General features: G+C 36.2%; 2 protein-coding genes across 2 annotated transcripts; both read right to left on the bottom strand.

Moving 5' to 3' along the window:
• Positions 1–1197: 1197 nt before the first annotated feature.
• LOC121408470 (uronyl 2-sulfotransferase-like) lies at positions 1198–11802 on the bottom strand. The gene is made up of 8 exons (XM_041599949.1): positions 11372–11802; positions 10571–10938; positions 9690–9833; positions 7710–7792; positions 4858–5014; positions 3118–3221; positions 2055–2212; positions 1198–1414 (listed from the first exon to the last, which is right to left on the bottom strand). Exons 1-8 carry the CDS (start codon positions 11547–11549, stop codon positions 1242–1244), a joined length of 1365 nt encoding a protein of 454 aa, XP_041455883.1. The 5' UTR covers positions 11550–11802; the 3' UTR covers positions 1198–1241.
• A 2136-nt stretch (positions 11803–13938) lies between these two features.
• Positions 13939–23674, bottom strand: LOC121408469 (uronyl 2-sulfotransferase-like). The gene is made up of 8 exons (XM_041599948.1): positions 23424–23674; positions 21704–21978; positions 20067–20210; positions 18889–18971; positions 18173–18323; positions 16264–16364; positions 15271–15428; positions 13939–14651 (listed from the first exon to the last, which is right to left on the bottom strand). Exons 1-8 carry the CDS (start codon positions 23554–23556, stop codon positions 14479–14481), a joined length of 1218 nt encoding a protein of 405 aa, XP_041455882.1. The 5' UTR covers positions 23557–23674; the 3' UTR covers positions 13939–14478.
• Between the last annotated feature and the right edge of the window lie 761 nt (positions 23675–24435).

The following is a 24435-nucleotide window of genomic DNA, read 5'->3' as shown; positions in this document are numbered from 1 at the left end:
TTTGCCAACATAACTCGTAAATCATAAGAAAATTTTTAAAATTCATGAAACTATCAAAATAATGTTTGCAAGTACGAAATAAAAAAAACACATTATTTTAATTTCCTAAAATAGGCCTGCGAATCTATGTATCAACTGGTTCTCAAGAATACATAGCACCTGTTGTATCAATAGAATCTTCTTATAGAATACAAAAAACGCTAAAGTTTAATTGACATAATTATGTTATCATATCACTCTAACACAAAGTTAATTTAGAAAATTGAAAAAATCAAACAAGCATAATATTAAAGATTTCATAGAAATCGGGTATGAAATAAAAAAGCTATATTTCACAATTTCACTTAAAAAAAACAATGCTAAACACGCATAGAATTAGAGAGCCATGGTGTCACAGTCTCACTTTTACTTTTCATATTTTGTGACATGAAATAAAAAATATTTCAATTTTTCCTCATCACGACGGGAAACAAAATTTGATTTCTCCCTGAACAAGATGAATTGTCGTTATAAGTTACTGTGATTCAATCAAGAGGACCCTTAACGTCAAAGCAACAAAAATTGAAGAGAGAAAATAAATACTGGTGTACAAGGCTTGTATGGTCTGTAGAATTTGTATGTATCCATATTTATCGATCGGCACAGGAGCTTATATGCCTAACGGACATGAAACTTTTATGAAACATTAATTCATTAAACTTTTAGTATTAACAAATTGGCAATAACATTTTAACACTACACAGCAAAAACTGTGGTGTTAACCGGTGTACATAGAGGACCACACCAGTTGTTTTACACCGGTATTAAATTAGTGGTGTTAGTTTTACACCCATGTGTTATTACAACACCTTTGGTTGTTACATTTACACTCTTTGGTGTTATGTTCAATCTCTAGGGTGTAGTTTAAACACCTCAGGGTGTGGTCCTCTATTAACACCAACTGGTGTCAGTTTTAACACCACAGTTTTTACAGTGTACTGAAAATCGATTCGATTGGCTGATAGCAGGCCTGTTATAGAGTTGATCATCAGGGCTCCGTAACACAAAGATTAGTGATGAATTGCAAATATGAAAGAACCGCACTGATTGGTTCCTGGTCAATATTTTAAACCTAATGCGCGTGTTACATTGATATTGATTGGTCAGTTCATTTAGCGATTGATCGCTAATCTTTGTGTTACGGAGCCCAGGTCATTAAGACATGTTATTTTGTAAAACACAACCCAGAAATGACATGATATCTACAATGAACGGTCACAATATCCGATTCCAAGATTCTTAGCGACTTTATGCAGGCGTTTCTTCACGTAATCGTAGAACTCGTAGTCGTTCTTCAAATTTTGTTTCAGGAAAGAGTAAGACATCGGAGATGGCGGTGACTTGTAGCTTGTTTTCGATTTCTCCATTGATTGATCTAAGAAGGAGAGAGAGAGGGGGGTGGGGGAGAGAAGGGATGGGTAAGAAAACAATAATCACAATAATCAGGAGTGGCGTAGAAGGGCTAGTAAAGGCTGTTTTTTTTATTTCCTTCATATTAGAGGGTTAAGGATTTGGGATGTCCACCCCAATTAAAAAACAACTAAACTTATCAATCACAGCATTGACATAGGGATCCATTTTCCTTTTAAAGCCACTTTTCCATACCCGCTTCAAATCCAGATTGTTCCTTTGGTTCTTCGTAAATTTCATTTCCAAGTTGTTGCCCGTCTTTTCTCCTCCCCCTTTGCTGTTTTATGTATCCGAAAATGGCGCCTGGGCATGGGCAGCCCCCCCCCCCCCCCCCGGTACTCCACCAGTTACAGTCATGTTCATGATTGTGATCGAAGTAATGCAGAAATGTTAATTTCGAAATAATTGGCGGAAATACCTTAAAAGCCTTTAATCACACCTTACGATATTTCATGACGAAGAGGCAATGGCACATCAGTTCTCAGGTAATAAATTTAGGATCCAAAAATCCCTGTAACTTCTATCATCTAACATTTAAAACGACTGATAAAGCTCACTGAAATCAACGTTCCGGTGGAGGCTCATGACACCAAGTAACTGCTTACCTTTATTTTCCGCGTATATTTTAGCTGCTCCTCCGAACGTTTCTGGGAGAAGCTTTTCAAAGACGGCCATGGAGAGATCGTATTCTTCAACAAGACCAATTACCAAGAACTTATCGACATTGAGTTTGGCTTGTTTCAATGCGTAGTTAGGATATTTACTGTTGAGAGGGAAAAGGGCGGGAAATGGGGATTGACATACTATTGAATGGAGATAATCTTAATGATTCAGGATATTATAATTATGCAACAACAAAAAATCAAATATTAGATGAAAAAGAATAATGTTCTTTCCTTAACACAACATAAGTGTGTAATAATTCGCATCGATCGATGTTGTAGGCCCCCGGTGTAGGCCTTAAAGGACAAGTCCACCCCAACAAAAACTTGATTTGAATAAACAGAGAAAATTTCAACAAGCATAACACGGAAAAATTCATCAAAATCGGATGTAAAATAAAGTTATGGCATTTTAAGTTTCGCTTCATTTCACAAAAGACTTATATGCACATCTCGGTCGGTATGCAAATGAGGAACTGATGACATCACTCACTCACTATTTTTTTGTATTTTATTAAATGAAATATGAAATATTTTTATTTTCTCGTCATTGTCATGTGAAGTGAAGTTTCATTCGTCCCTGCACACATGGAATTCCATTAATTTAACATTTTGTGCTTCAGGCAAGGAGGTCCTAATCGTCAAATTCGTAAAAATTGAAATATTGCATAATTCAAACAATAAAAAACAAAAGAAATAGTGAGTGAGTGACATCATCGACTCTCTCATTTGGATGTAACTGGCTCGTTCTGGGGTGAACTTGACCTTAAAAGAACGGAGGGGAACATGGAAACTGAAAGATGAGGAAATTTCAAAGAGAACGAAATATATTTTAACACATTATTGACATGTTTGAGTTTCATAAAAATACAAAAAAGACACAAATGGATCCTCAGTGAAACGGCATTATGAATAGGTGATAGTGCAGAATATATAGAGAACTGTTAATGAAAGAGGACATGGTGAAGAATTGAAAACTGACTCGTTTTTTATACACATATTTTACCTGCATTTAGGATCGTATCCACAAAATGATGTGATGTAGAAATTATTACGGAACAAACTACTAGTGCATTCAGCTCTGCCTTTTTGTACACAATCATCTATCGTCTGAAGGGAAAGGAGAGAAAGAAAGAAGTAAATAAATAATCTTGGATATCTAAGAATAACCCGGTACAACATAGCATTAACCCCCCCCCCCCTTCCTCCCACCGCCGCTTGATGCCCTTTACCTCACCAATGTTTTTTAATTCAATTTTCGCGTTTAATCATCAATCTCACATTCCCTAAATTATCCAACCCTACCAAAATGATAAAGAATCATTACTAAAAACAAGGCTATAATGAATTTTAGGGGTATGAGATTGTTTGACATTATCTAACATGATTTCCGTAGCAGCAGTGTAACTGTCCTGGCAACGGATATGAAACGACGAAAATCCCATGCTGGAACACTAGGGCACTGTGGTTTAATGGTTTTGTTGACATCATTGAGACAAAACATCGTCGGTACTGTCGGCGGTTCTGTGAACGGTAACTGGCGAAGCAACTCCAGGATGTATAATGGTGCAAAGTTGGTTTCAATAAAAACAGAAAAATCCAACACGCAGAACACTGAAAAATTCAGCTAAATCGGATGTAAAATAAGACAGTTATTACTTTTTATAGTTTCGCGTTATTTCACAAACAGTTGGCTGCTGGCTGGTATGCAAATGAGGAGACTATGACATCATCCACTTAATATTTCTTTTGTATTTTATTATATGAAATATTCTAATTTTCTCCTCAATTTTAAGTAATACAACGATTAATTCCTCCCTAAACATGTGGAATTAGCATTGTTTAATACTATATGGTTCAGTCAAGTTGGTCCTTATTGTCAAATGTATGAAAAAAAATGAAATATTGTATAATTCAAACAATAAAAACAAAAGAAATAGTGAGTAATGGACATCATCGACTGACTCACCTAGTTGTGCATATCACTGTTTTTGTCATAACTTTCTTATATTACATCCGAATTGGAAGAAATTGTCAGCACTATATGCTAGTTTGATTTTTCTATTCATTCAAGTCAGCATTTTCCTGGGGTGGACTTGACCTTTAATATTTATCCATGCCTTACCAAGGAGTCTCCGCTCAGTATTGTCGGGAGTATCGTCATAGGGAGTTTTGGCACCGACACGCGGAACGCTTTCAAGAATATAAAAAATGTATTGTCAATTGCCCTTCAGACAATGAGCAACCAAGAAGTCTTCGTTGAAAAGTGGTGAATCAAAACATCCTGGGCCCTGTTGTAAAAAGAGTTACGATTGATCCGATCAATCGCAACTATGGACGGCCAGCAACGTCAACATCTATTATGCATGTTTGTTCCAAATATTTTCTAGCTGTGATGTATATTCATGCATTCATTGTCTTCTTGAAAATTCACTGTGCTTCTCTTTGCATAAAAAGGACATTGTGCAATTTTTTTGTAGAAAAAATTATGACACTGATGGATTTCCATAGTTACGATTGATCGGATCGATCGTAACTCTTTGTACAACAGGACTCTAGACCAACGACGCAGTTTCAATTGTTCGTCAGCACCGAAACTTACGACCATCTGCTGTTCCCGGGGGTGCAGAAATTGATGTGTGACAAAGACCTCTCAGCTAGTCACTGTGATTTTGACTCGCATTTTCAATTCATTTTCTGCGTTCTTGAATTCTTTCTGTGTGGCGTTGCGAAAACTCGCTATTACCTCGTTAGAGAGAGCTCCATTTGGTCGCCTACGGATTTTCTCCAGGAGTTCCTCTTTGTTTATATCCCCGTCACCATGGCGCATGAAATAGAACTGGGACACGAGTCTTTCCACTGGATCTCGGATGATGCTGATCATTACGGGACTTTTCAGTGAGCTGAACAAAACGAAGAGACATAAAAGTCAACCCAAAACGATAACAAAAATGAATTTAGAATCGTCAGTCAAGTGTCCGATCAAGATTTTAGAATGTTGGATTGGTCTTTTTTTAGAGGCTGAAAATTGACTAAATATTACTGTGGTAGAATGTTGTTTAATCAACCGAGCCAGAAGTGTAATGATTTTTTAAAACTCAATTATGGGCATTCCTTAAAATTGTTTCTTGTAATTAGAATGGTTGAAGAGCGATGGTGTAGCAGTTCTGACTCTCGCCTTGTAAACAGAGGGTCGTGTGTTCGAATCCCATCGCGGTCTAGTGTCCTTTGGCAAGGCGTTAATCCACACTTTGCCACTCTCGACCCAGGTTCTAAATGGGTACCCGGTAGGAAGTGATAGATATTGTATGTTTGATTTTGCAAGCGCCATAATGTGGCTGCGACGAATGCAAGGAATGCTCCCCAGGGAGTGGAAATTGTGCACTTTTCGTGCTGGATTGAAATGAATCCAATGACCGGGGTAATAATATGCTGTAACGCGCTTTGGGTCATTCTGGGAAAGCGCTTTATAAAAATTGGCTATTATTATTATTATTATCATTGTAATTATTATGGGCAGTCTAGAATTCATACTGTCATATACAATAATACATGTATTGTATGGTACACAGCAAAAAATTTGGTGTTAACCGGTGTAAATAGAGGACCACACCAGTTATTTTACAACGGTGTTAAATTGGTGGTGTTAGTTTTACACCTATAGGTGTTAGTTTTACAAAACCTATGGTTGTTAAATTTACACTCTTTGGTGTTATGTTCATTTTCTAGGGTGTTATTTTAACACCTCAGGGTGTGGTCCTCTATTAACACCAATTGGTGTCAGTTTTAACACCACAGTTTTTACAGTGTAGTTCTTTTTTCTTTTCTCCCATCCCGCATCAAGTCGGACCTGACTCGATGTATGTACTTTCTAAAGAGACATGAATTTCAAAGAACAAGTCCAATCGAACAAGTGAATTTCAAAATGACTTAATCCGATTTGTATGAAATTTCGTTTATTTTCACAATACCGTTATATGTACAACCCGTCTGTATCTTTCATGAGAACTCAGTGGCACTCGAACCTTCAGGTCAGACAAAGGTTTGGAGGGGCGAAATATTGTGCGTTGGTTCAGTCGCTCAAAAGAAAGTGCACTAACATGATTCTTGAAGAAGCAAATCGATTAGAGTCATAATCACTTCTCTAGCTGTAACCAGCCGCGGATCCAGGAGGGGGCCGAGCCGGCCCCGTCCCCCCTATTTTTTGACAACCTGCAGAAAAAAGTGTACTCTTTACCTTGATAGAAACTACGAAAAACAGAAAGAAAAGTAAGAAAGAGGTATTTTACCCATGATGTGTAATTTACAGCCTCGTAACGACCGGCCCGACCCCGAAAGGAAACAAAAAAAGGTGAGCGGAACAATTGGAAAATAGACTTTGTATAAATTTTTTCGCTCGCGTTTCGCGATCGCATTGCCTGTGTAATGAATCCCATTCAAGAGGGTTAAATGACACTAATACATAACCAATATAATATATCCAGTTCTGATATCAATTTGCACGCAAATTTTTAGCTCGCACATCAAGCTTTCATTACTTTGTTTGATTCACACAATCTGTTATGATTATCAAAATGTTTAGCTCGCGCTGCGCGCTCGCATTGTTTGATTTGTGAGAAACCTATGCTCTTTGGAAATTCTTACCAAAATTTGTCAAAATGCTCCTTTATCATGTCAGTATATCAAAAATTAAGCTCATGCTTCGCGCTCGCATTTAATTGTTTGAGACACACAGCTTGTTTATTTAAATAAAAACGCGCTTAGACTGTTCATTTTTTTGAGGTCGGGATATCAGAAATTTTGAACTCGCGCTTCGCACTCTCATTATTTAATTGGTAATACTTACTTTAATTGGTAATATTGGTATCCCCTTCATTAATCACTAAAAACAGTCCTAATTGAGTCACTTTTCACGTTACTATATGATAAAATTTCGGCTCGCGCTTCGCGCTCGCATTGTTTAGTTAGATACTTATCTTTGTTCATGATTATAAAAACTACTCTGAATCTTCAGTTCTAAGGACATAAAATATCAAAGATTTTTAGCTCGCGCTTCGCGCTCGCATTATATATTAAGACCACATGAGATACCTTATATTGTTTATAGCAATAAAAACTAACATATACTTAAAACTTCAGTAGTTAGGACTACCCCCTGAAATACCAACAACAAAAAAGGCCAGATTTGTAGCGGCCAATCAAGAAAATAATGATCAAAATATTTTTCGGCCCCCCCCCCTATTGGTGAAAGCTGGATCCGCCCCTGGAAACAACTAAAAAATTATACGCTTCTAAATTTATCCCATGATAATATTCCTAATATAAGTTCACAGAAACACCTATATACTTACGAGTTAAAGCACCGTGTCATGTTTTAAGTAATAAAGGGAATAAAAAAATGCATTTTCTTTTTCTATATATATATAGATATATATATATATAAATATATATAATACACCTTCAAAAAAAACAATTCGATTAAAAAGAACAACAACTTTGTTCATAACTTGTCGATAAACTTTACTTTCTGCAACTTTTGCCCTATATTGCAACTTTGTGAATTCTTCATAAAAGTGCTTAAATCGAATAATCACTTACCTACTCATGTCGATAAAGCGGTAATGGCCGTGTACAAGAGCCCCGTCTTCAACTTGTCTGAGTGCAAGATCGAAATATTTCCTCTACAAAAACGTAAACAAATAAATTGGAATAAAGTAAATAATTATTTCAATTATATTTTGTATATCTCTTTGTGTGATTTATGAACTAAACATGTCATCCGCACACATAAATAAAAAAAATCACCGGCAGTTTGGGGCAACTTCATAATCCATCCCCTACTAAAATTTTATCAGGTTTTTACATGATGTAAAGCCCCAGTCACATAATAGACCCCAGACCATCCCGGATCTGATCCGGGGTGGTCAGGGGAGAGAACCGTGTTGGCGCCTTGGGCATCCTTGGAGGTCCAAGGTGGTCCGTGTCGGTCCTTGAACGTCCGGGAGGCCAACACGGCAGTTTTTGACTGTCAAAAACATCCGGCGTCATCCATGGACTGCCGGGTAGACAAGTAATCCGGGATGGTCCGTGTAGCTGACGTGTTGGTCCGTGTAGCTGACGTGTTGGTCCGTGTTGCTGACGTGTAGGTCCGTGTAGCTGACGTGTTGGTCCGTGCTGCTGACGTGTTGGTCCGTGCTGCTGACGTGTAGGTCCGTGTAGCTGCCTGGAGTATCCTTGGCTGTCCGTGTTCTTTTTTACCATCAATGTTATACAACGCTGTTTACTTTATGATCTTTTCAGTAATTGTTGCAACTATTCGCCGCCATGGCTGGTATGCATAAGTCGGTGCATTACATCGGGGGTCGGACCCCATGAAAGGGGGTAGTGACCGGAGGAGGTGAAAAGAAAGTGAGAATAGGGACGAGAAAGACTGACGAAATCGGGAGCTTTGATAATGTTTACGCTGGTGTAAACATGCACAACCCTTTGAAATAAAATGGAATGCACCTTTCGACGTACATGACTTAGGCTCAGATTATTTAATATGATTAAGCTGGTGTGAAATGACACAGCGCTTCGAACTCATAATGGAAGACGCCGTCGTAAATTGAGACTAGACTTTTCCCCAGCTAGTTCTGGATCAACGGTGCAAGTGATTTTAGATCGTAATATGAACTCAACCAGGGGCGGATCCAGGATGCTCCAAAGGGGGGGGGACATTTTCTCGATGAAAATTTCACAAGCCAAAAACTAAAAAAAAAAAGGGTTTTCACCTACACTTGAATGTCGTATCATCCGCGGAAAATTTGACAAACTAAAGAAATAAAAAAAAAGAGGAAGGGTTTTCATCTAAAATTGAATGTCGTATCATCCGCGGAAAATATGACAAACAAAAGAAAGAAAAAGAGGAAGGGTTTTCATTTAAAATTGAATGTCGTATCATCCGTGGAAAATTTGACAAGCAAAAGAAAAAAAGTGGAAGGGTTTTCATCTAAAATTGAATGTTGTATCATCCGCGGAACATTTGACAAGCAAAAAAAAATAGGGTTCTCACTTTCAATAGGGGGCACTTATAAAAGAACTATATATTTACATTACAAATTTTGATTATGGCTCTCAAAGGGGGAGGGGGCATAGAACGGCCGTGCCTCCCCCTCCCGGATCCGCCACTGAACTCAACGCAATTCATCATCATCATCATCATCATTATCATCATCATCATCATCATTATCATCATCATCATCATCATCATCATCATTATCATCATCATCATCATTATCATCATTATCATCATCATCATCATCATTATCATTATCATCATCATCATCATCATTATCATCATCATCATCATCATCATCATTATCATCATCATTATCATCATCATCATCATTATCATCATTATCATCATCATCATCATTATCATCATCATCATCATCATCATCATCACCATTATCATCATCATCATTATCATCATTATCATTATCATCATCATCATTATCATTATCATCATCATCATCATCATCATCATCATCATTATCATCATCATTATCATCATCATCACCACCTCCACGATCTTACCATTTTGACAGGCGGTTCATTCGCAAGCATGTAAGGCAGACCAACAGGAGTTCCAAAGTGGTGACATATCTGTAGTTTGAAGACTGTCCAGACAAAAGTACGACTTCCACACTTGGGCATTGTTACATACATAATAGTCTTATTCTGGAATGGTGCAGAATTGGAGCAAAAAATGGAAATAACATCAACAATCGAGGTGAAGTCACTGTGTTTTGTCCCATTTTTCTGCCTATGATCGTGACTGCGTTAATGAATGGGAGCTTGTTTTTCGTATGGGGATTAGGGTGAAAAATATATTTTAAACCTCGTAATATACAAGTTTGCAATCGAATGAAAAAGCTTTAAAGTATGAATTCTGATTGGCTGATACACAGTCTTCTGATCAAAATGGACATTCGTGAGATGGGGTTTCGGGTCCAGTAACACAAAAGCTAGCGATTAGTTGTACGCTTGATTTTCAGGATCAATTTCACATCGTAGTTAAGCAAATAATGTTCTACGATTATTGCTAAGGTTTGCGTTGCGTACAATGTAACGACTTTCATCAGTTATATGTTAATCAATATTGGTTAAATTGTTTTTTTGACGACTTTCTCTTGTCAGAAAAGGAATGCAACTTGAAATCGAAAATGAATAGAGGAGCGCTGGTCCCTTTGCTTGAAACCTATAATTTATTTCAACCATGCAACTAATGATAATTCCCATGATAATCTTGAAAAATCAGTCTATCAAAAACAAAGGTTCCCGTGAACTCTAAAGCAAAATATGGCAGAATATGATTTTTTTTCTCTTTCTCTCAATCGTTCGTCAATTGTTGATGGAGGTGTTGATCACTATTAAAAAAATAATAAATATTTTCTCTTTTCAGTAAATGGCTATACCTTGGCATATATCGGTTTTCCAAAGAGAGACAACTCGTTTTGAAAGACGTGAGAGTCACCGTCATCATCCGGGCAGCTATATACCAGTTGGTCATTGTTGATCGGTTCGACGTGATCATTCTCCTTTTCATCGACGAAGTCGAGTGACGACCACAATGTAGATGACGACTCAGACGAAAGAGATGATGATGCCCATAATTTTTGAATAATCTTGTTTGTCTTTAGCGGCCATGAAGAGGATTCTTTCGGCTGGCGTTCTCTAGTTCGAATATTTGAAACTCTTTGGTTTGAAATAACGTCCACTGATTTTTCTAGTCTGTTCACCAAACTTTCAAGATGGAGCATTTTCTCTTTAAGTAGAACTATATCTGTAATGTAGAAATCGATGAATAGAAACTGTGGTTTGGGCAGTTGAAATTAACATTTAATTCTAAGAACAAATAGCTCCTTCTGGAATTCACATCATTATAATATATAGGCATCATTTCTGGTGATGAAGAAAAACAACTTAATTATATTGGCATTCGACAAAAAATATAATAATGTGTATTAATCATCATTTTATGGGCTTTCAAATCGTATATCGTACTTCTGTTAATTACACACCTTTTTTACATATACATGTAGGCCTATATATTTTGTTGAAAGGAATATCCAAGTCTGACATGATTTTAACAAATTAAAAAAAACAATGGTCATCCACGGTTCGTCAGTTAGTAGAAAAGTCTCTGCGGTTCGAACCCCAAACCAAAACCATTTAGAAAATGTGAAAATTAAAAAAGTAACCTGAATTAAACATACTTTCACTGTCCTCATCATCCTCAATTATTCTGGTTCTGTGACTCGATGAACTACCGAGTGATGTCGGTGGTCTTACGATGAAGTAAAGCACTAAAGATCCAACAAATAATATGATAAATGGGCGGAGGCTGTTCCTTCCGTTCGCCATGCCAATCGAATTTAGTTTATCCATCCACATATTAATATCTATATTTGTAGACAAGGTAACGTGGTTATAATATCAACTGTCTGGTTTCTATCCACTTTGTGGATGCATTCGAATCGATTCACAGGATCTTCATCATGACTTCCTATGGTTTCTGCAAAGGTATTGGATTGTTCCGTCATAATAGGTCCATGCTTCTACGAGTTTCTTTTGTCTGTTTTTGAAGGCGTTACATAACTTTTTTTCTCCCCTGTGAGAAAACTGGGGACTATTCTTGCCCCCTTTCATTGCACCCGCTGGTCAACAAACACCACGTTTATCAGCGTGATAACCTGTTCAAGGATTCTGTTTCTTCGTGTCTGCGCATCTTCTGTACCGTTGAGAAGAGATGGATAATCTTCATGACGATGTTAAAGTAAATATACTTCGACGCTTTTGATGCTGATACAGTATTGTACTTTAAAGGGAAAGTTCACCCTGACGAAAAGTTTGTTGTAAACGTAGCAGAAAAAGTAACAAAACTATAGGTGAAGGTTAGAGGAAACTCCATTGAATATTAATTCATTGGAATTTTTTAGTTTGATTTGTGACGTCATAAACGAGCAACTGCCCAATATGTCATGTAGTATAAAATGCATAAATTACATTTTTAATGGTTCCTTTAGGAGCGCTTGTGAATGATTTGTGCATTGCTATACTGAAGGGACAATCGAAATATTTGTTTTTTAATTTTCTGAGAAAATGACATTCATTGATTTTTTTTTACCATTAAGATAATGTAGGTAAACTGCTCGCATATGACTTCACAAATCAAATAATTTAAATTCTAATAACTTTTTATTCTTTGTTGAATATTACTCAACCCTTCGCATTTTTTTATTTTTTCTGGTATATTTACAATAACTTTCTGTCAGGGTGAGCTCCCCTTTAAAGCCCCCAACCATTCCCCTCTGCCCCCTTACTCTAATTACACGCATGAAACACCCACACCCTAACATATATACCAATGCATTATTATACATGCACTCTCACGTCGCACCAATACACACCCCTCTATTTTCTTCCACCACCTATCTCTCTCCACACACAAACACACACTCACCCGACCTAGCCATCACATGCAGACAAGCTCACATACACACACATTCTTTTTCTTTCTCTCTCTCCTTCCCACGATCTATTTTGTACTCTTTTCAAACACACACCCACACCACACACAACGGAACCACATACACACAAAAACTCTCCCTTTCTTCCACTCGCTATCTCTCTTATTTTCCCATTCCTTTATCTACACAGTCATTTTAATTGTTTGTTTCTATAATTTCAGTTAAGATATTAACCATATACTATAAACCAACAAAACTCTTGAGATGACGATTGCGTTCCAAATTTATTTCATTGAATCAACATAATTCCATTATGATTTCCTTCAATAAAAAAAACAATGAGATGTATGTGATGATAAATGCGACGGTCACACGAGCAAACCAAGTCCTGGGGTCCGTTGCAGAAAGAGATGCGGTTAAACGCAAGCCAAAAATCAATCGGAAGTCCCAAATGCGCGCTGTTGATTGGTTGAAAATCAAGTGGCGCATGATTTTTTAGAGTTGCGATTGATTGCAACTCTTTCTGCAACGGGCCCAGACGGATCAAATCTATCGCGTTATTATATTTCCAGTAACATAACATGCAATCGTTTAGGATTTGGCTTCGTTTGTTTGACCGTCGCATAATTCAGCAGGGGTGGAACTTCTCACAACTACATCGTATAATTTTTTTCTTCATTCTATTTGATAGTCTAAGAGGTGAAGCTGAACAGATAATACTTGTCATTATTTAGTCTTTCCTGTAGAGGAAAAAGGGGCATATTAATGAATTGAGGCGACAAAGTCATCCATGAAGTAAAAATAAATAAATAGATAAATAAATAAATAAATACATAAATGAATGAATGAATTGATAAATGATTAAATAAATATATAATAAATGATTAAAAAAAACTCATATAATCAGATAAGTGTAAATTTTCTTATTTCAATTTCAAGATATACGATGTTTGAGAGTTTTGAAAGAGAATGTTTTTAATACATGATTTATTGGCGCCAGATTTCGTTCATCATTTATTATTCGATAAAGTCCACAATGATGTCACAATTTTTAAATGGATAGGCCAGAACAATATTTCGTAGAATGCGAAATCGGACTTCATCGTTGTTTAAAAGGAAATAATTTTCTTCTCGGAAGACGGTTATCTTTTTTTTTTCGTCAAAGGGAACGATTTGCTCCTCCCCCTCTCTCTCTTTCACTCTCTCCCCAACTCCATCACACTTGCCTACTTTTTTTTATACCTTCATATCATTATATTCAAGATTTGTATAGAAATTGACAATACTATATAAAGTAAATGAAATTCAAATAATATGAGTACGTTCAAAATTTATTTCATTGAGTCGAAACATTCGAACATTTCAATATAATTGTTTTTAATACTTATAAAAATACAAACAAAGTTTAATTAAGTCAGTGGGGGGGGGGTAGTTCATCTCACGGCCACGATTATGCTATTCTAAGCGAATTTTACAATTTCAAACAGGATCGCTAAATACCAATTGAAAATATTTTTTTACAACTTATGGCTTAGATCTTATTGGCTTATTCATTTTTCTCGAAAATTCAAATGTTACTATTACTCATTTCAAAGATGATCAATATACATGTGTATATATATATATATATATATATATATATATATATATATATATATATTATATATACAAAAGAGCAGAATTTGTTACAGTTTTGAGACAAATAACAGCTCATATTTTGAGCTTGAAGTAGAATGGCTTCAAAGGTGTCAATGGTGTCAAAGATGCATAACATTCCGTGTCTGGACGTCGAATATTCCAACCGTCGCAATGTTTATCGTCTTAATGTACATTTCATGACTATTCAATCATTGTTATAATGGGCCAGAACAACTTCCGATACCAAGTTCATTAGCAACTTTATGTAATCTCTTTTTCACGTAGTCGTAAAATGCGTAGTCATACTTCATTCGCTGTTTTAAAATGGAGTATGTTTTCGGGGATGTCGGTTTCTTGAAGTTTGTTTTCGATTTGTCTATCGACTGATCTGGAATATAAAGAAAAATACAAAACGTGGAAGACAGAAGGAGAGAAAAATAGAGATAGAAGAATAAAGAGAATCCACAGAATTGCAAATCGAAAAAAATGTATAGAAGAAAGAGAGAAATTGGAAGAAGAATAAAGAGAAAGAAGCGGAGAGAAAAACAAACAACAATTATCAAATGAATGTACTATATTTTGAATCAATTTCAAACATGTTTTCAAGTCAAGATTATTCTGACACTTTGCGGGTTTACTGAAAAAAAACATGTTTGGAGGATGAATAGTAAACACCTCTGGTCTTGACACATTATTCTGAAATCAGGTCACCTGTCTTCAGTGGTCATTTATTTTCCTGATAGAGGCTTACTTTAAGACATCTCAACAAAAGTCTGACCATAGACTTCCTCAAACACTCAGGAATCAAATACTGAAAATGCAAAAACATATTCCGGGAAAAGGGTAAGCAAAAAATACGATATGTTGCAAATTTCTGTTAATGTTCCACCGTTTAGTTTCGATATTTAGTTTTTGTCATGATTTTTCTCTCTTATCTTCGATCTCATACTGAATGTCCAGCGCCTGTACTACTTATGCTTCAAGAGCACAACGTCAAAATCACGTACCTTTGTTCTCTCCATATATTTTCGCTGCTCCTCTAAATGTCGCCGGAAGTAGTTTTTCGAAGACAGCCATGGAGAGGTCATATTCCTCCATCACACCAATCACGAGAAACTTGTCGACATTACGTTTTGCCTCCTCCAAAGCAAAGGACGGGGATTGACTGTATAATATCAAAAGAAAATAAAAGGATATATTTAATGCGCCGCTCGCGACAGAGGATGTTCTTTATGTTGCTCTCAAACACAATAATGGAAAGCAAAGAGGGAAAGTTGAAATTAAAAGAAAGATATGCGCCTGATCAGTCCTAAGGTTTGAAAACGGACCATGTGAATTTACTTTGCAATTTAAATCTACTGCACTCTCTGTCCTTTGTTCTGTTTTATTGGTAAAAGATAATTGCAGAAAATTTACATAAGCGATATAACATACATGTATATCCTTATGCAGTAAGTATATATCAAAACATTACTGAATTTGCTTTGTCCCTTGTATTGTGGCCCTTTTCATGAACGGGAGGTCGTGGGTTCGAGTTCGAACCCGGCTAAGTGATACCAGGGAGCTCATAAACATCGGACATTTTGCCTTGCTGCTCGGCGCTCAGCATTTCGGGTTGAAGATAGTAAGTGATAACATGTTATTTTATGGAGGGACGACTGGGGCAGTTCCAACTTAGCTTCCCTGGGCCGGGTAAATAAAACGTTATTATAATTATTAAGAGACATGGAATTGGTGCTTGATTTAACTTCATCACCAAAAATAACACGGGCATATTATCGGTTTGTAATATTCACGTACCTCATTGGCATTCATTGAATCTGATTAAATTTATTACCCTGATTTATGGAAAGCTACATGTCATGATAGATATCTTTAAATATACAATTCAAGTAACAACGGAGGAAATAATAAAATAACAATGCAATATTCTTATATCCTTGTAAACAATTTCGTTAACATTTATATGAGTAGAGCAAAATTGATGTTATTTTTTTTACCTGCATCTTGCGTCGTAACCGCAGAATGATGTGACGTACATATTACGATACAATGGCCATGTACAATCTCCTCTATCTTTCTCAATACAGTCATCTAATGTCTGCAACAATTAGACAGCAAATGTGTAGAAATGGAAAAATGAAAAAAAAAATAATGAACAATAGCATACTGTTAACGATGCACATTCCCAACTACTGTTTAATAGCGTTACCATACTGTTTTTGTTTTGTTCATTTTTACATGTAGGTTCCTTGTATACATCTTGTTTCTGTATTTTATGGCCCTATCTTGTGTGTTTATGAGTGTCTATACAGGCAATATCTGGTGGTCTTGGTGTGTATTGTGGATGGTATGTGTGTGTGGGGGGGGGGGGTGGTGAAGGATGGGATGCCCGCGTGCGTGAGTGTATGTATATACCTGTCGATACGTGCTTAGATCATTTGAAAAAAAATGATATGAAAGCAGTTTTATTAACAAGACTGTGTGCGATGTTGATTATACTATTCATTCCACTTTAGATTTATTTATACATTAATTCATTAAATCTGTTTTCATGTAAAAATTCATGAAATTCATTTTTAAAAATCCATTAAAGATTCTCCTTACCTTGCAGGCTACATAATTATGTACGTATTTAAGAATCTTAAACTAGCACATTAATGATGTGGAGCTCATCCGGCATCTCGTAACGAAATTTAACGCAATTCTTAATTTCAGCCAAGTTGACACTGTACATAGTGAATTCTATTGGTGGCATAAATTGAGGAAACAGTGTTGAAATTGATGAGGAAATGACATAAAACAAGCATTTTTTGTGATTTATGAAAAAATTTCGTATGAATTAGCATAAATAAATTTCTAGTAAAAATTTCTAGATTTTGTGTAGAACCTTGGTGAACCTCATGTAGCTCTCAGATGGGATAAAACTATTAATAAAATCAGTCAACAAAATAAATAAGTATTTTTCGTGAGTTTTGAAAACTATGCATAAATTAGGATATTTCATGAGTTTCAAAATTCTGTGTTGAAATTTTGTATCCCTAACTAGAGCTATCATAATTTATTATAAAGTAAACAAAATTGAAATTGATCGACAAATGGAAAAAAGGCATTTTTTGTGAGTCATGAATAAATTTTGCATATGCATAAATTAGCATAAATAATTTTCTAGTCAAAATTTAAAAATTCTGTGTACAAGTTTGGTGAACCTCATGCAGCTCTACGAGATGGAAGGAAAAAAATCAAAATCTGTCAACAAATAAAGAAGAGGCATTTTCTGTGATTTATGAATAAATTAGCATAAATAATTTTCTACTAAAAATTTCAAAATTCTGTGTCGAAGTTTGGTAAACCTTATAAAGTTCTACCAGATGGAAGGAAAAAGAATTAAAATCGGTCAATAATTAAAGAAGGAGAAGCATTTTGTGTGAAATTTTAAAAATACGCATGAATTAGCAGTAAAAAATTTCGTCAAAATTTCAAAATTCTGGATAGAAGTTTGGCGAAGCTCATAAAGCTCTACCAGAAGGAAGCAAAAACAAAAAAAAAATCGGTCAACAAAGGGGAAGCATTTTTTGTGAATTTTGAAAAATGCACATAAATTAGCATATTTAATGAGTTTCAAAATTGTGTAGAAATTTTGAATCCTCCACCCAATGATATCATATAAAAGAAAACAATAATTGAAATCGGACTCGAAATGACGAAGAAAAAGCATTTTTGAAATTGTGGAGGGACGACGGACGCCACGCCACGGCATAAGCTCATGTGGCCCTTCGGGCCGGTTGAGCTAAAAAAACGAAAATATCATCTTGGCCTATTGACCTGAATATGTTGCACGAATTAATACATTTAAAAAAACAGACGCAATATGATGTGAAAAGAACACGAAAGTACCATCAACATTACCTCGTTTGGTAGAGCCATTCTCGGTCCTAATTGTTTGACAAGTTCTTCTTTGCTCATATCCTTATCACCGTGTCGCATAAAATAGAAATAAGATTCAAATCGGCTGACTGGATCACGGAGCATACTCATTAAGATGGGTTTCTTTGGAGAACTAGAGCAGAGATAATGATAATAAAAAATAAATAGTACTAAATACTACAAGGGAGAGATAAACTGTAGTAAAAACGAATCTTTTGTATAGTTGGTATTTCCGGAAGATCCAATTTTATTTTTAAACAAGTAAAACGCCTCTGGCAGTCTCTTCTACATTACACGATTCAATATAAATCGAAACGTCACAATAAGTACCGGTAATAGTATAAAAACAAATACACAAAATATTATGTTCACTGACCTTGGTCATGTGACCTAAGCCTCGTGCAAAAGAAACAGTAATACTTGATTACCCTTAATATGTACACGTTTTATGAACTGTTCCCACAAAAATATCTAACGTATGACGATGCTTCAAAAACTTTACCTTGGCCAAGAATTCAGTGTTGACGGCGCCTATAGTCTCGCTCTGCTTTGCAGGCGAGACAAAAACATGCAAGGTTTACCCTAATCAGATAATCCTTCACGGTTTGTATTTATGTAAATGTATTATGTTTGAATCCATAGTTTCTGACTCATAATAATAATTATTTCGAAAACAGACATTTAGAAGATCCACTTACCCATACATGTCAATAAAGCGATAATGACCATGTATTATCGCTCCATTCTCCGATTCCTCTATTCTGTCGTCTATAAAATCTCTCTATAAAATAACATATAAAAACGGAGAAACTGTGAAATACATGAAAGATCATCAAAATTAATTTTGGAGAGGAAGTATAATTAAAAATCATAAATTTTAAACGTTATGTCACCGCTCTCCAAAGTATTTCTTTGAAAAAATTGAAAAAATAATTGGACTCAGTTTGTCTTGAAGGAATGGCGTAAGTTTGTCTTGATCATTTTTTCAGTCGTTCGCATCAGGAATCTTGTAATTTTCGAAATTAACTGACAGATTGAGTGACTGCAAGTAAAAAAATATATATGTTATTCTACAATTTCCATTATAAATTGTGTTTGACATCTGCTGTATATATGTTTTGAAATTCGCACACATAAATAACAAGCGTGTCTTATGATCTGAATAACAAGTCTTTTATCGCAATGATTACGCAATGATTACATTTTAATGAATGTGTAAATGAACCTTAAGGGTGGATAAAGATAAGATGACATTGAAATTCGTCCATGCCTCATTGCTAGTCAATTAAATCTAGAAATGTTTAAATGTGACAAACAAGCTTATCATTTTCATTTTACAGATAGAATTTCAAAGACTAATAATATGGCATCCATAAATTGGCATTCGCTTAATTAAAAAGGCCTAATTCAACACTGCATATATAAATCACCGATGTTACGGAGTGACGGAAACCATAATCATTAATAGCGGTATCTGTCAATATTTGATCTAAAATCATATTCAGGAACACAAGCCTCATTGAAATAATCTGATCTGTTCATCAGTTTATCTTTGATCACTTTGTGGCCCAGTGGAGTAGTCTTCGGACTTTGAAACAGAGGGTCGTGGGTTCGAATCCCAGTCATGGCGTAATTTCCTTCAGCAAGAAACTGATCCACAGTGTGCTGCACTCAACCCAGGTGAGGTAAATGGGTACCGGTAGGAAGTAATTCCTAAGCTGTGTGCGCTATGAACGCCTAGCTTAGCCGGGTAATATAGGAGCACCTTGAGCACCTAACAAGGTGGATATGTGCGCAATATAAATACCCTATATTATTATATTATTATTGTTATTATTATTACTTTATAATACAAAAAAAAGGAAATTGCTCTTACAATTTTTAAAGGCGGATTCTCCCCCAGCATGTATTCGAGATTAACCGTTGACCCAAAATGATGGATATCCCGGAGTCTCATGGCTGTCCATACAAATGTTCTGCTTCCACACTTTGGCATGCTTATATACATCACAGTTTTATTCTGGTTAAAATGAAAGAGAATTTTTTTTTAATTAGTAATAACACCACAAGTCAATTTTCTTAGAGGACCACATCCCAGGTGCAGATACGAACCAATTGTGCCATCTCGAGTCCTCAACTACTCATACCTGGGGGCCGTTTCATAAAGCTGTTCGTAAGTTAAGAGCGACTTTAAGGATGACTAGTGTACCTTTCTTACCGCGCTAAACCATCGCCAATGAATATACTATGTACCACAAAAAAGGATCACCAGTCGTTCTTAAAATCGCTCTTAACTTACGAACAGCTTTATGAAGCACCCATCAGGCCAGTTTCCTTACCCATAATGCTAGTGTAGTCTAGTAATATAGACCCACTTGAATGATAACATGTTAATTAACTACTAAACACATTTATACCGCAATAATTATGTGAACAAGCAGCAAAACAATCACCTTTCCTCTCAAAACATTTTATTTTCTCTATACAAATACAATTATGGGTCAATTTATTCTCTGTAGTATTAGTAGATATCTGAAAACGTATATTTTAAGACTATGTATTTATGACACGTAGTTAATGAGAGACCACACACAGTTCAGTCCCGCTTTAATAAATCTACTACAGAGTCAAGGGAAGTGTTTCATGAAACGGCTTATCGGACGCTTTTTGATTATTATGAAATGTCATTTGTTAATAACTTAACATTAGAACTCGATAAAATTTATGAAGATGGAATACCTGATATCATGCATTTGATTTTTTTTCAAATATTAAGAATTAGATTCTTCCTGTCATGATTTAAGATGTGTGGCATCCCCTATAGACAGATGCAAACGATATAACAGATTGAATCGGTTTTTTTATAAATAAAACCAACAATGAAAGATCGTGTTTAAAGTTGCAATTTCCTGGTTTCCAAGAGATGGACAGAAATTGGTTTTATTGTAATTAGTACAAATTGTCACACTAGAATAAAACTATCAGCTACTTAAATTCATCTTGAGGCACTAGCGTATAGGGGGCAGACTGCCCCCCTCCCTGAAGAGTCACAACCCATGCAAGGGACGTTCTGCCCCCCCCCCCCGCCCTGACCCTGACGAGAAGTTGAAGACTTTTTTTTTTTGGCTTGTCATTTTTTCCTGGTACGAAATCCTTTATTTGTGGTTGAAAACCTTTTTTTTCTCGTCAAACTTGGCGGACGATTTTGCCCCCCCCCCCCGTGGAAAATCCCAGGTACGCTAAGTATACTGCATTGAGGTAATCATTATAATCATTTATAATCATTAAGATTCTTTTCTCTTGCTTGTTCTGGGGAAGATTTTAATGTTAAAGAAATTTAGGTAATTGATAAAGCCACACAATATCATATAAATAAAATTATGAAATTATGTGTATGGGGGCGGATGCGTGTGTGTGCACGTTGTATATAAACTGGTGTCTTCTAAATGCACTTCAGTTTGGTGCATGTTTGCATGTATACTGCCAATTGAAAAATGTAATTATTTCACTTACCTTATCATATACTGGCTTTCCATTGACAGAATGCCTGCTTTCCACAATATCTCGGAAATCGTCGTCACAATCATATATCAATCCACTCTTAGCACGATCAATGTCCGTCTCGACCACGTCCACCGCGACGACTGGATTTAAAGCCAGGTCTATCGGAGGTCGTACTGGCAATCGTTTTATAAGATTTATTTCTCTTTGAGTGAGTTGTAAGGCTTGCCCTGGTGCTTGTAATACTTTCTTTACGTATGTTATACTCTGAGGTTTTGCCCGTGTATCTGTAATAAGAAAATGATCAACAATCAAATAAATTAAGACGACATGAGACGTGATATGCCATGTAATAATTATCGCTCTATATAAAGTAACAGAGGCGAGATGCCGTGACCCAGTGGTCTAAGGCGCTCGGCTACACAACGAAAGTCCGGGGTTCGATTCCCGACGATACCCAGGAATTCTTATACACATTGCTCTATTATCTTGCATCGGACAAATGAAAATGCTTTATGTATCATCGATTATCGATACAAACGTGTGCTTAATTGTTTGTTTTTTGAAATGTGAATTTAAAAAAAAGTAGGGAATAGTTATTATTCAGCATGTTTAGAGAAAATACATCTGATACACAGGCGACCCAACGTAAGAAAACATAGGCGACCTCTATAAAACAGGAGATTTAACACACACACACACACACTCACACACACACACACACACACATATATATATATATATATATATATATATATATATATATATATATATATATATATATATTCCTCTCAAATTTGAGTTATTTTTGTGGCCACGAAAGACAGGATATCATTGTCATTGACAGGAGATCTCGAGAAGACAGGTTTGACTTCAGAAATTTCAGTTGCATTTATGTCCCGAAATTTATTAATCATGCATAATTTTATTGTGGCCTTACACATACTGAGTAATGTAATGGGAGAATTATGCCTGCACAAAGACATTTAATAGAATAATGTAATGCAATTTTTTGTTTCAGGTATTCATTTATGCGGGTTGTTCCAAGGTATCGTGTACAGTTTTCATTGCGTAAATGAAGGATTTAAGTTATACATGTACTAGGTTTATGTATTTAATTTTTGTCCTTCAACAAAGAGGGACTAGGAGAAGGTTTTCATTAGTTATTGTACCCAATTATGATAATCATCTAATTTGTAACTAATTTTCATATTGCTCGAATTAAAAAAGGGTCTTCAAGTTCAAAGGAGCGGGCCAGGGATCAGTTGTGACTCGTCAGGGGGGGGGGGGGCAGGGATACATCCCTTGCATGGGTTGTGACTCATCAGGGGGGCAGTCTGCCCCCTCTGCCCCCCCCCCCGTAGGTACGTGCCAGCCCCCCCCCCCCTTCTATACACAAGTGCTTGATGGAAAACTTCACAGGAATTTATAAAACACGCTGCCTACTGGATTTAAAACCAAGACTTGATTCAGATTATTAACGGTAGCCCACTTGCATATCCACTAAAAATAAAAGAATTGATATGCACCGGACCTCAAATCTCAGTAAAATTTGTCACTTTCGTGGTTATCCTTTAGACTCAACACAAACGGGGGTGGGGGGAATAACTAAATTGTCATGTTAAGAGGTGTATTTATGCCAACGAAGCATAGATGTTGTTTTGAAAACTGTGTGATCTCGAGTAACTATTCAAGGAGTTGAAAGGGGAAGAATGATAATTTATCATCTTACCTTTATTCGTTATTTCAGTCTGACTCCTCTTTTCTTTTCTAGTCCACGCCATTGGCCCGATAACAAAGTACACCGCTGAACAGGACGCGAGCAGCAACAAGGCGATTCGGAATTTGTACATTCCCGCCGCCATATTTTACCCACTTCTACCAGAACTCTCATTTATTCTTAAAGACTGTTTTTGAGGAGCCAACCATGTCACAGATGTGGTGCCTCTGATCCTGGTTAATATGTGATCCACGGCATTTTTTTGCAACCACCTACAGGGTCTACATCTCTGCTTCCTTTCAAGTTGTACACGTTACGTACCAAATCAATGCCTTCTTTATTATGCAACTGATCGAACAAAAGTTCTTTGTAAGATCCAGTGTTATGCATAAAGGCATTTATCGTAGGTACATCCCTCTCTCACAGAGTAACCTCAAGTCTTTTGAGTACACAAAGACCATAGACAATACAAAGGACTAAGTAGTTGAGAGGTTTTAAGTTCGGTGGTTCAGTGTGTGGGTGCTTCTGAGAGTGATGACGTAACAATACGAGGCGCCACAATGAAAGAGAGGGGAAAAAAACTTAAAATGGGTGTGTAATTGAACAGTGATCAATATGTTTACAGATATTAACATTGAGGAATGCCGCTGTTTGGGGTTGCCCTGCCTCTGTTTCATTGCCTCTCATTTCCCCACCCCTCACCAACCTGCACTTCTTAAAGGACAAGTCCACCCCAACAAACATTGATTTGAATAAAAGGGGAAAATCCGACAAGCATAACAGTGAAAATTTCATCAAAATCGGATGTAAAATAAGAAAGTTATGACATTTTAATTCGCTTAATGTCACAATTTTTTTATGCACATCCTGGTAGGTATGCAAATGAGCAGACCGATGACGTCTTCCACTCACTATTTCTTTTGTATTTTATATGAAATATGGAAAATTCTAATTTTCTCCTTATGAGAAGCAAAATATCATTCCTCCCTGAGCCAGTGGTGGAATTATTTGACAGTTTATGGTT

Source organism: Lytechinus variegatus, chromosome 2 (assembly GCF_018143015.1).
Source record: "Lytechinus variegatus isolate NC3 chromosome 2, Lvar_3.0, whole genome shotgun sequence".
NCBI lineage: Eukaryota > Metazoa > Echinodermata > Echinoidea > Temnopleuroida > Toxopneustidae > Lytechinus > Lytechinus variegatus.
Note: the sequence above shows the minus strand (reverse complement) of the source record. Positions and strands in the feature narration are given on the sequence as shown.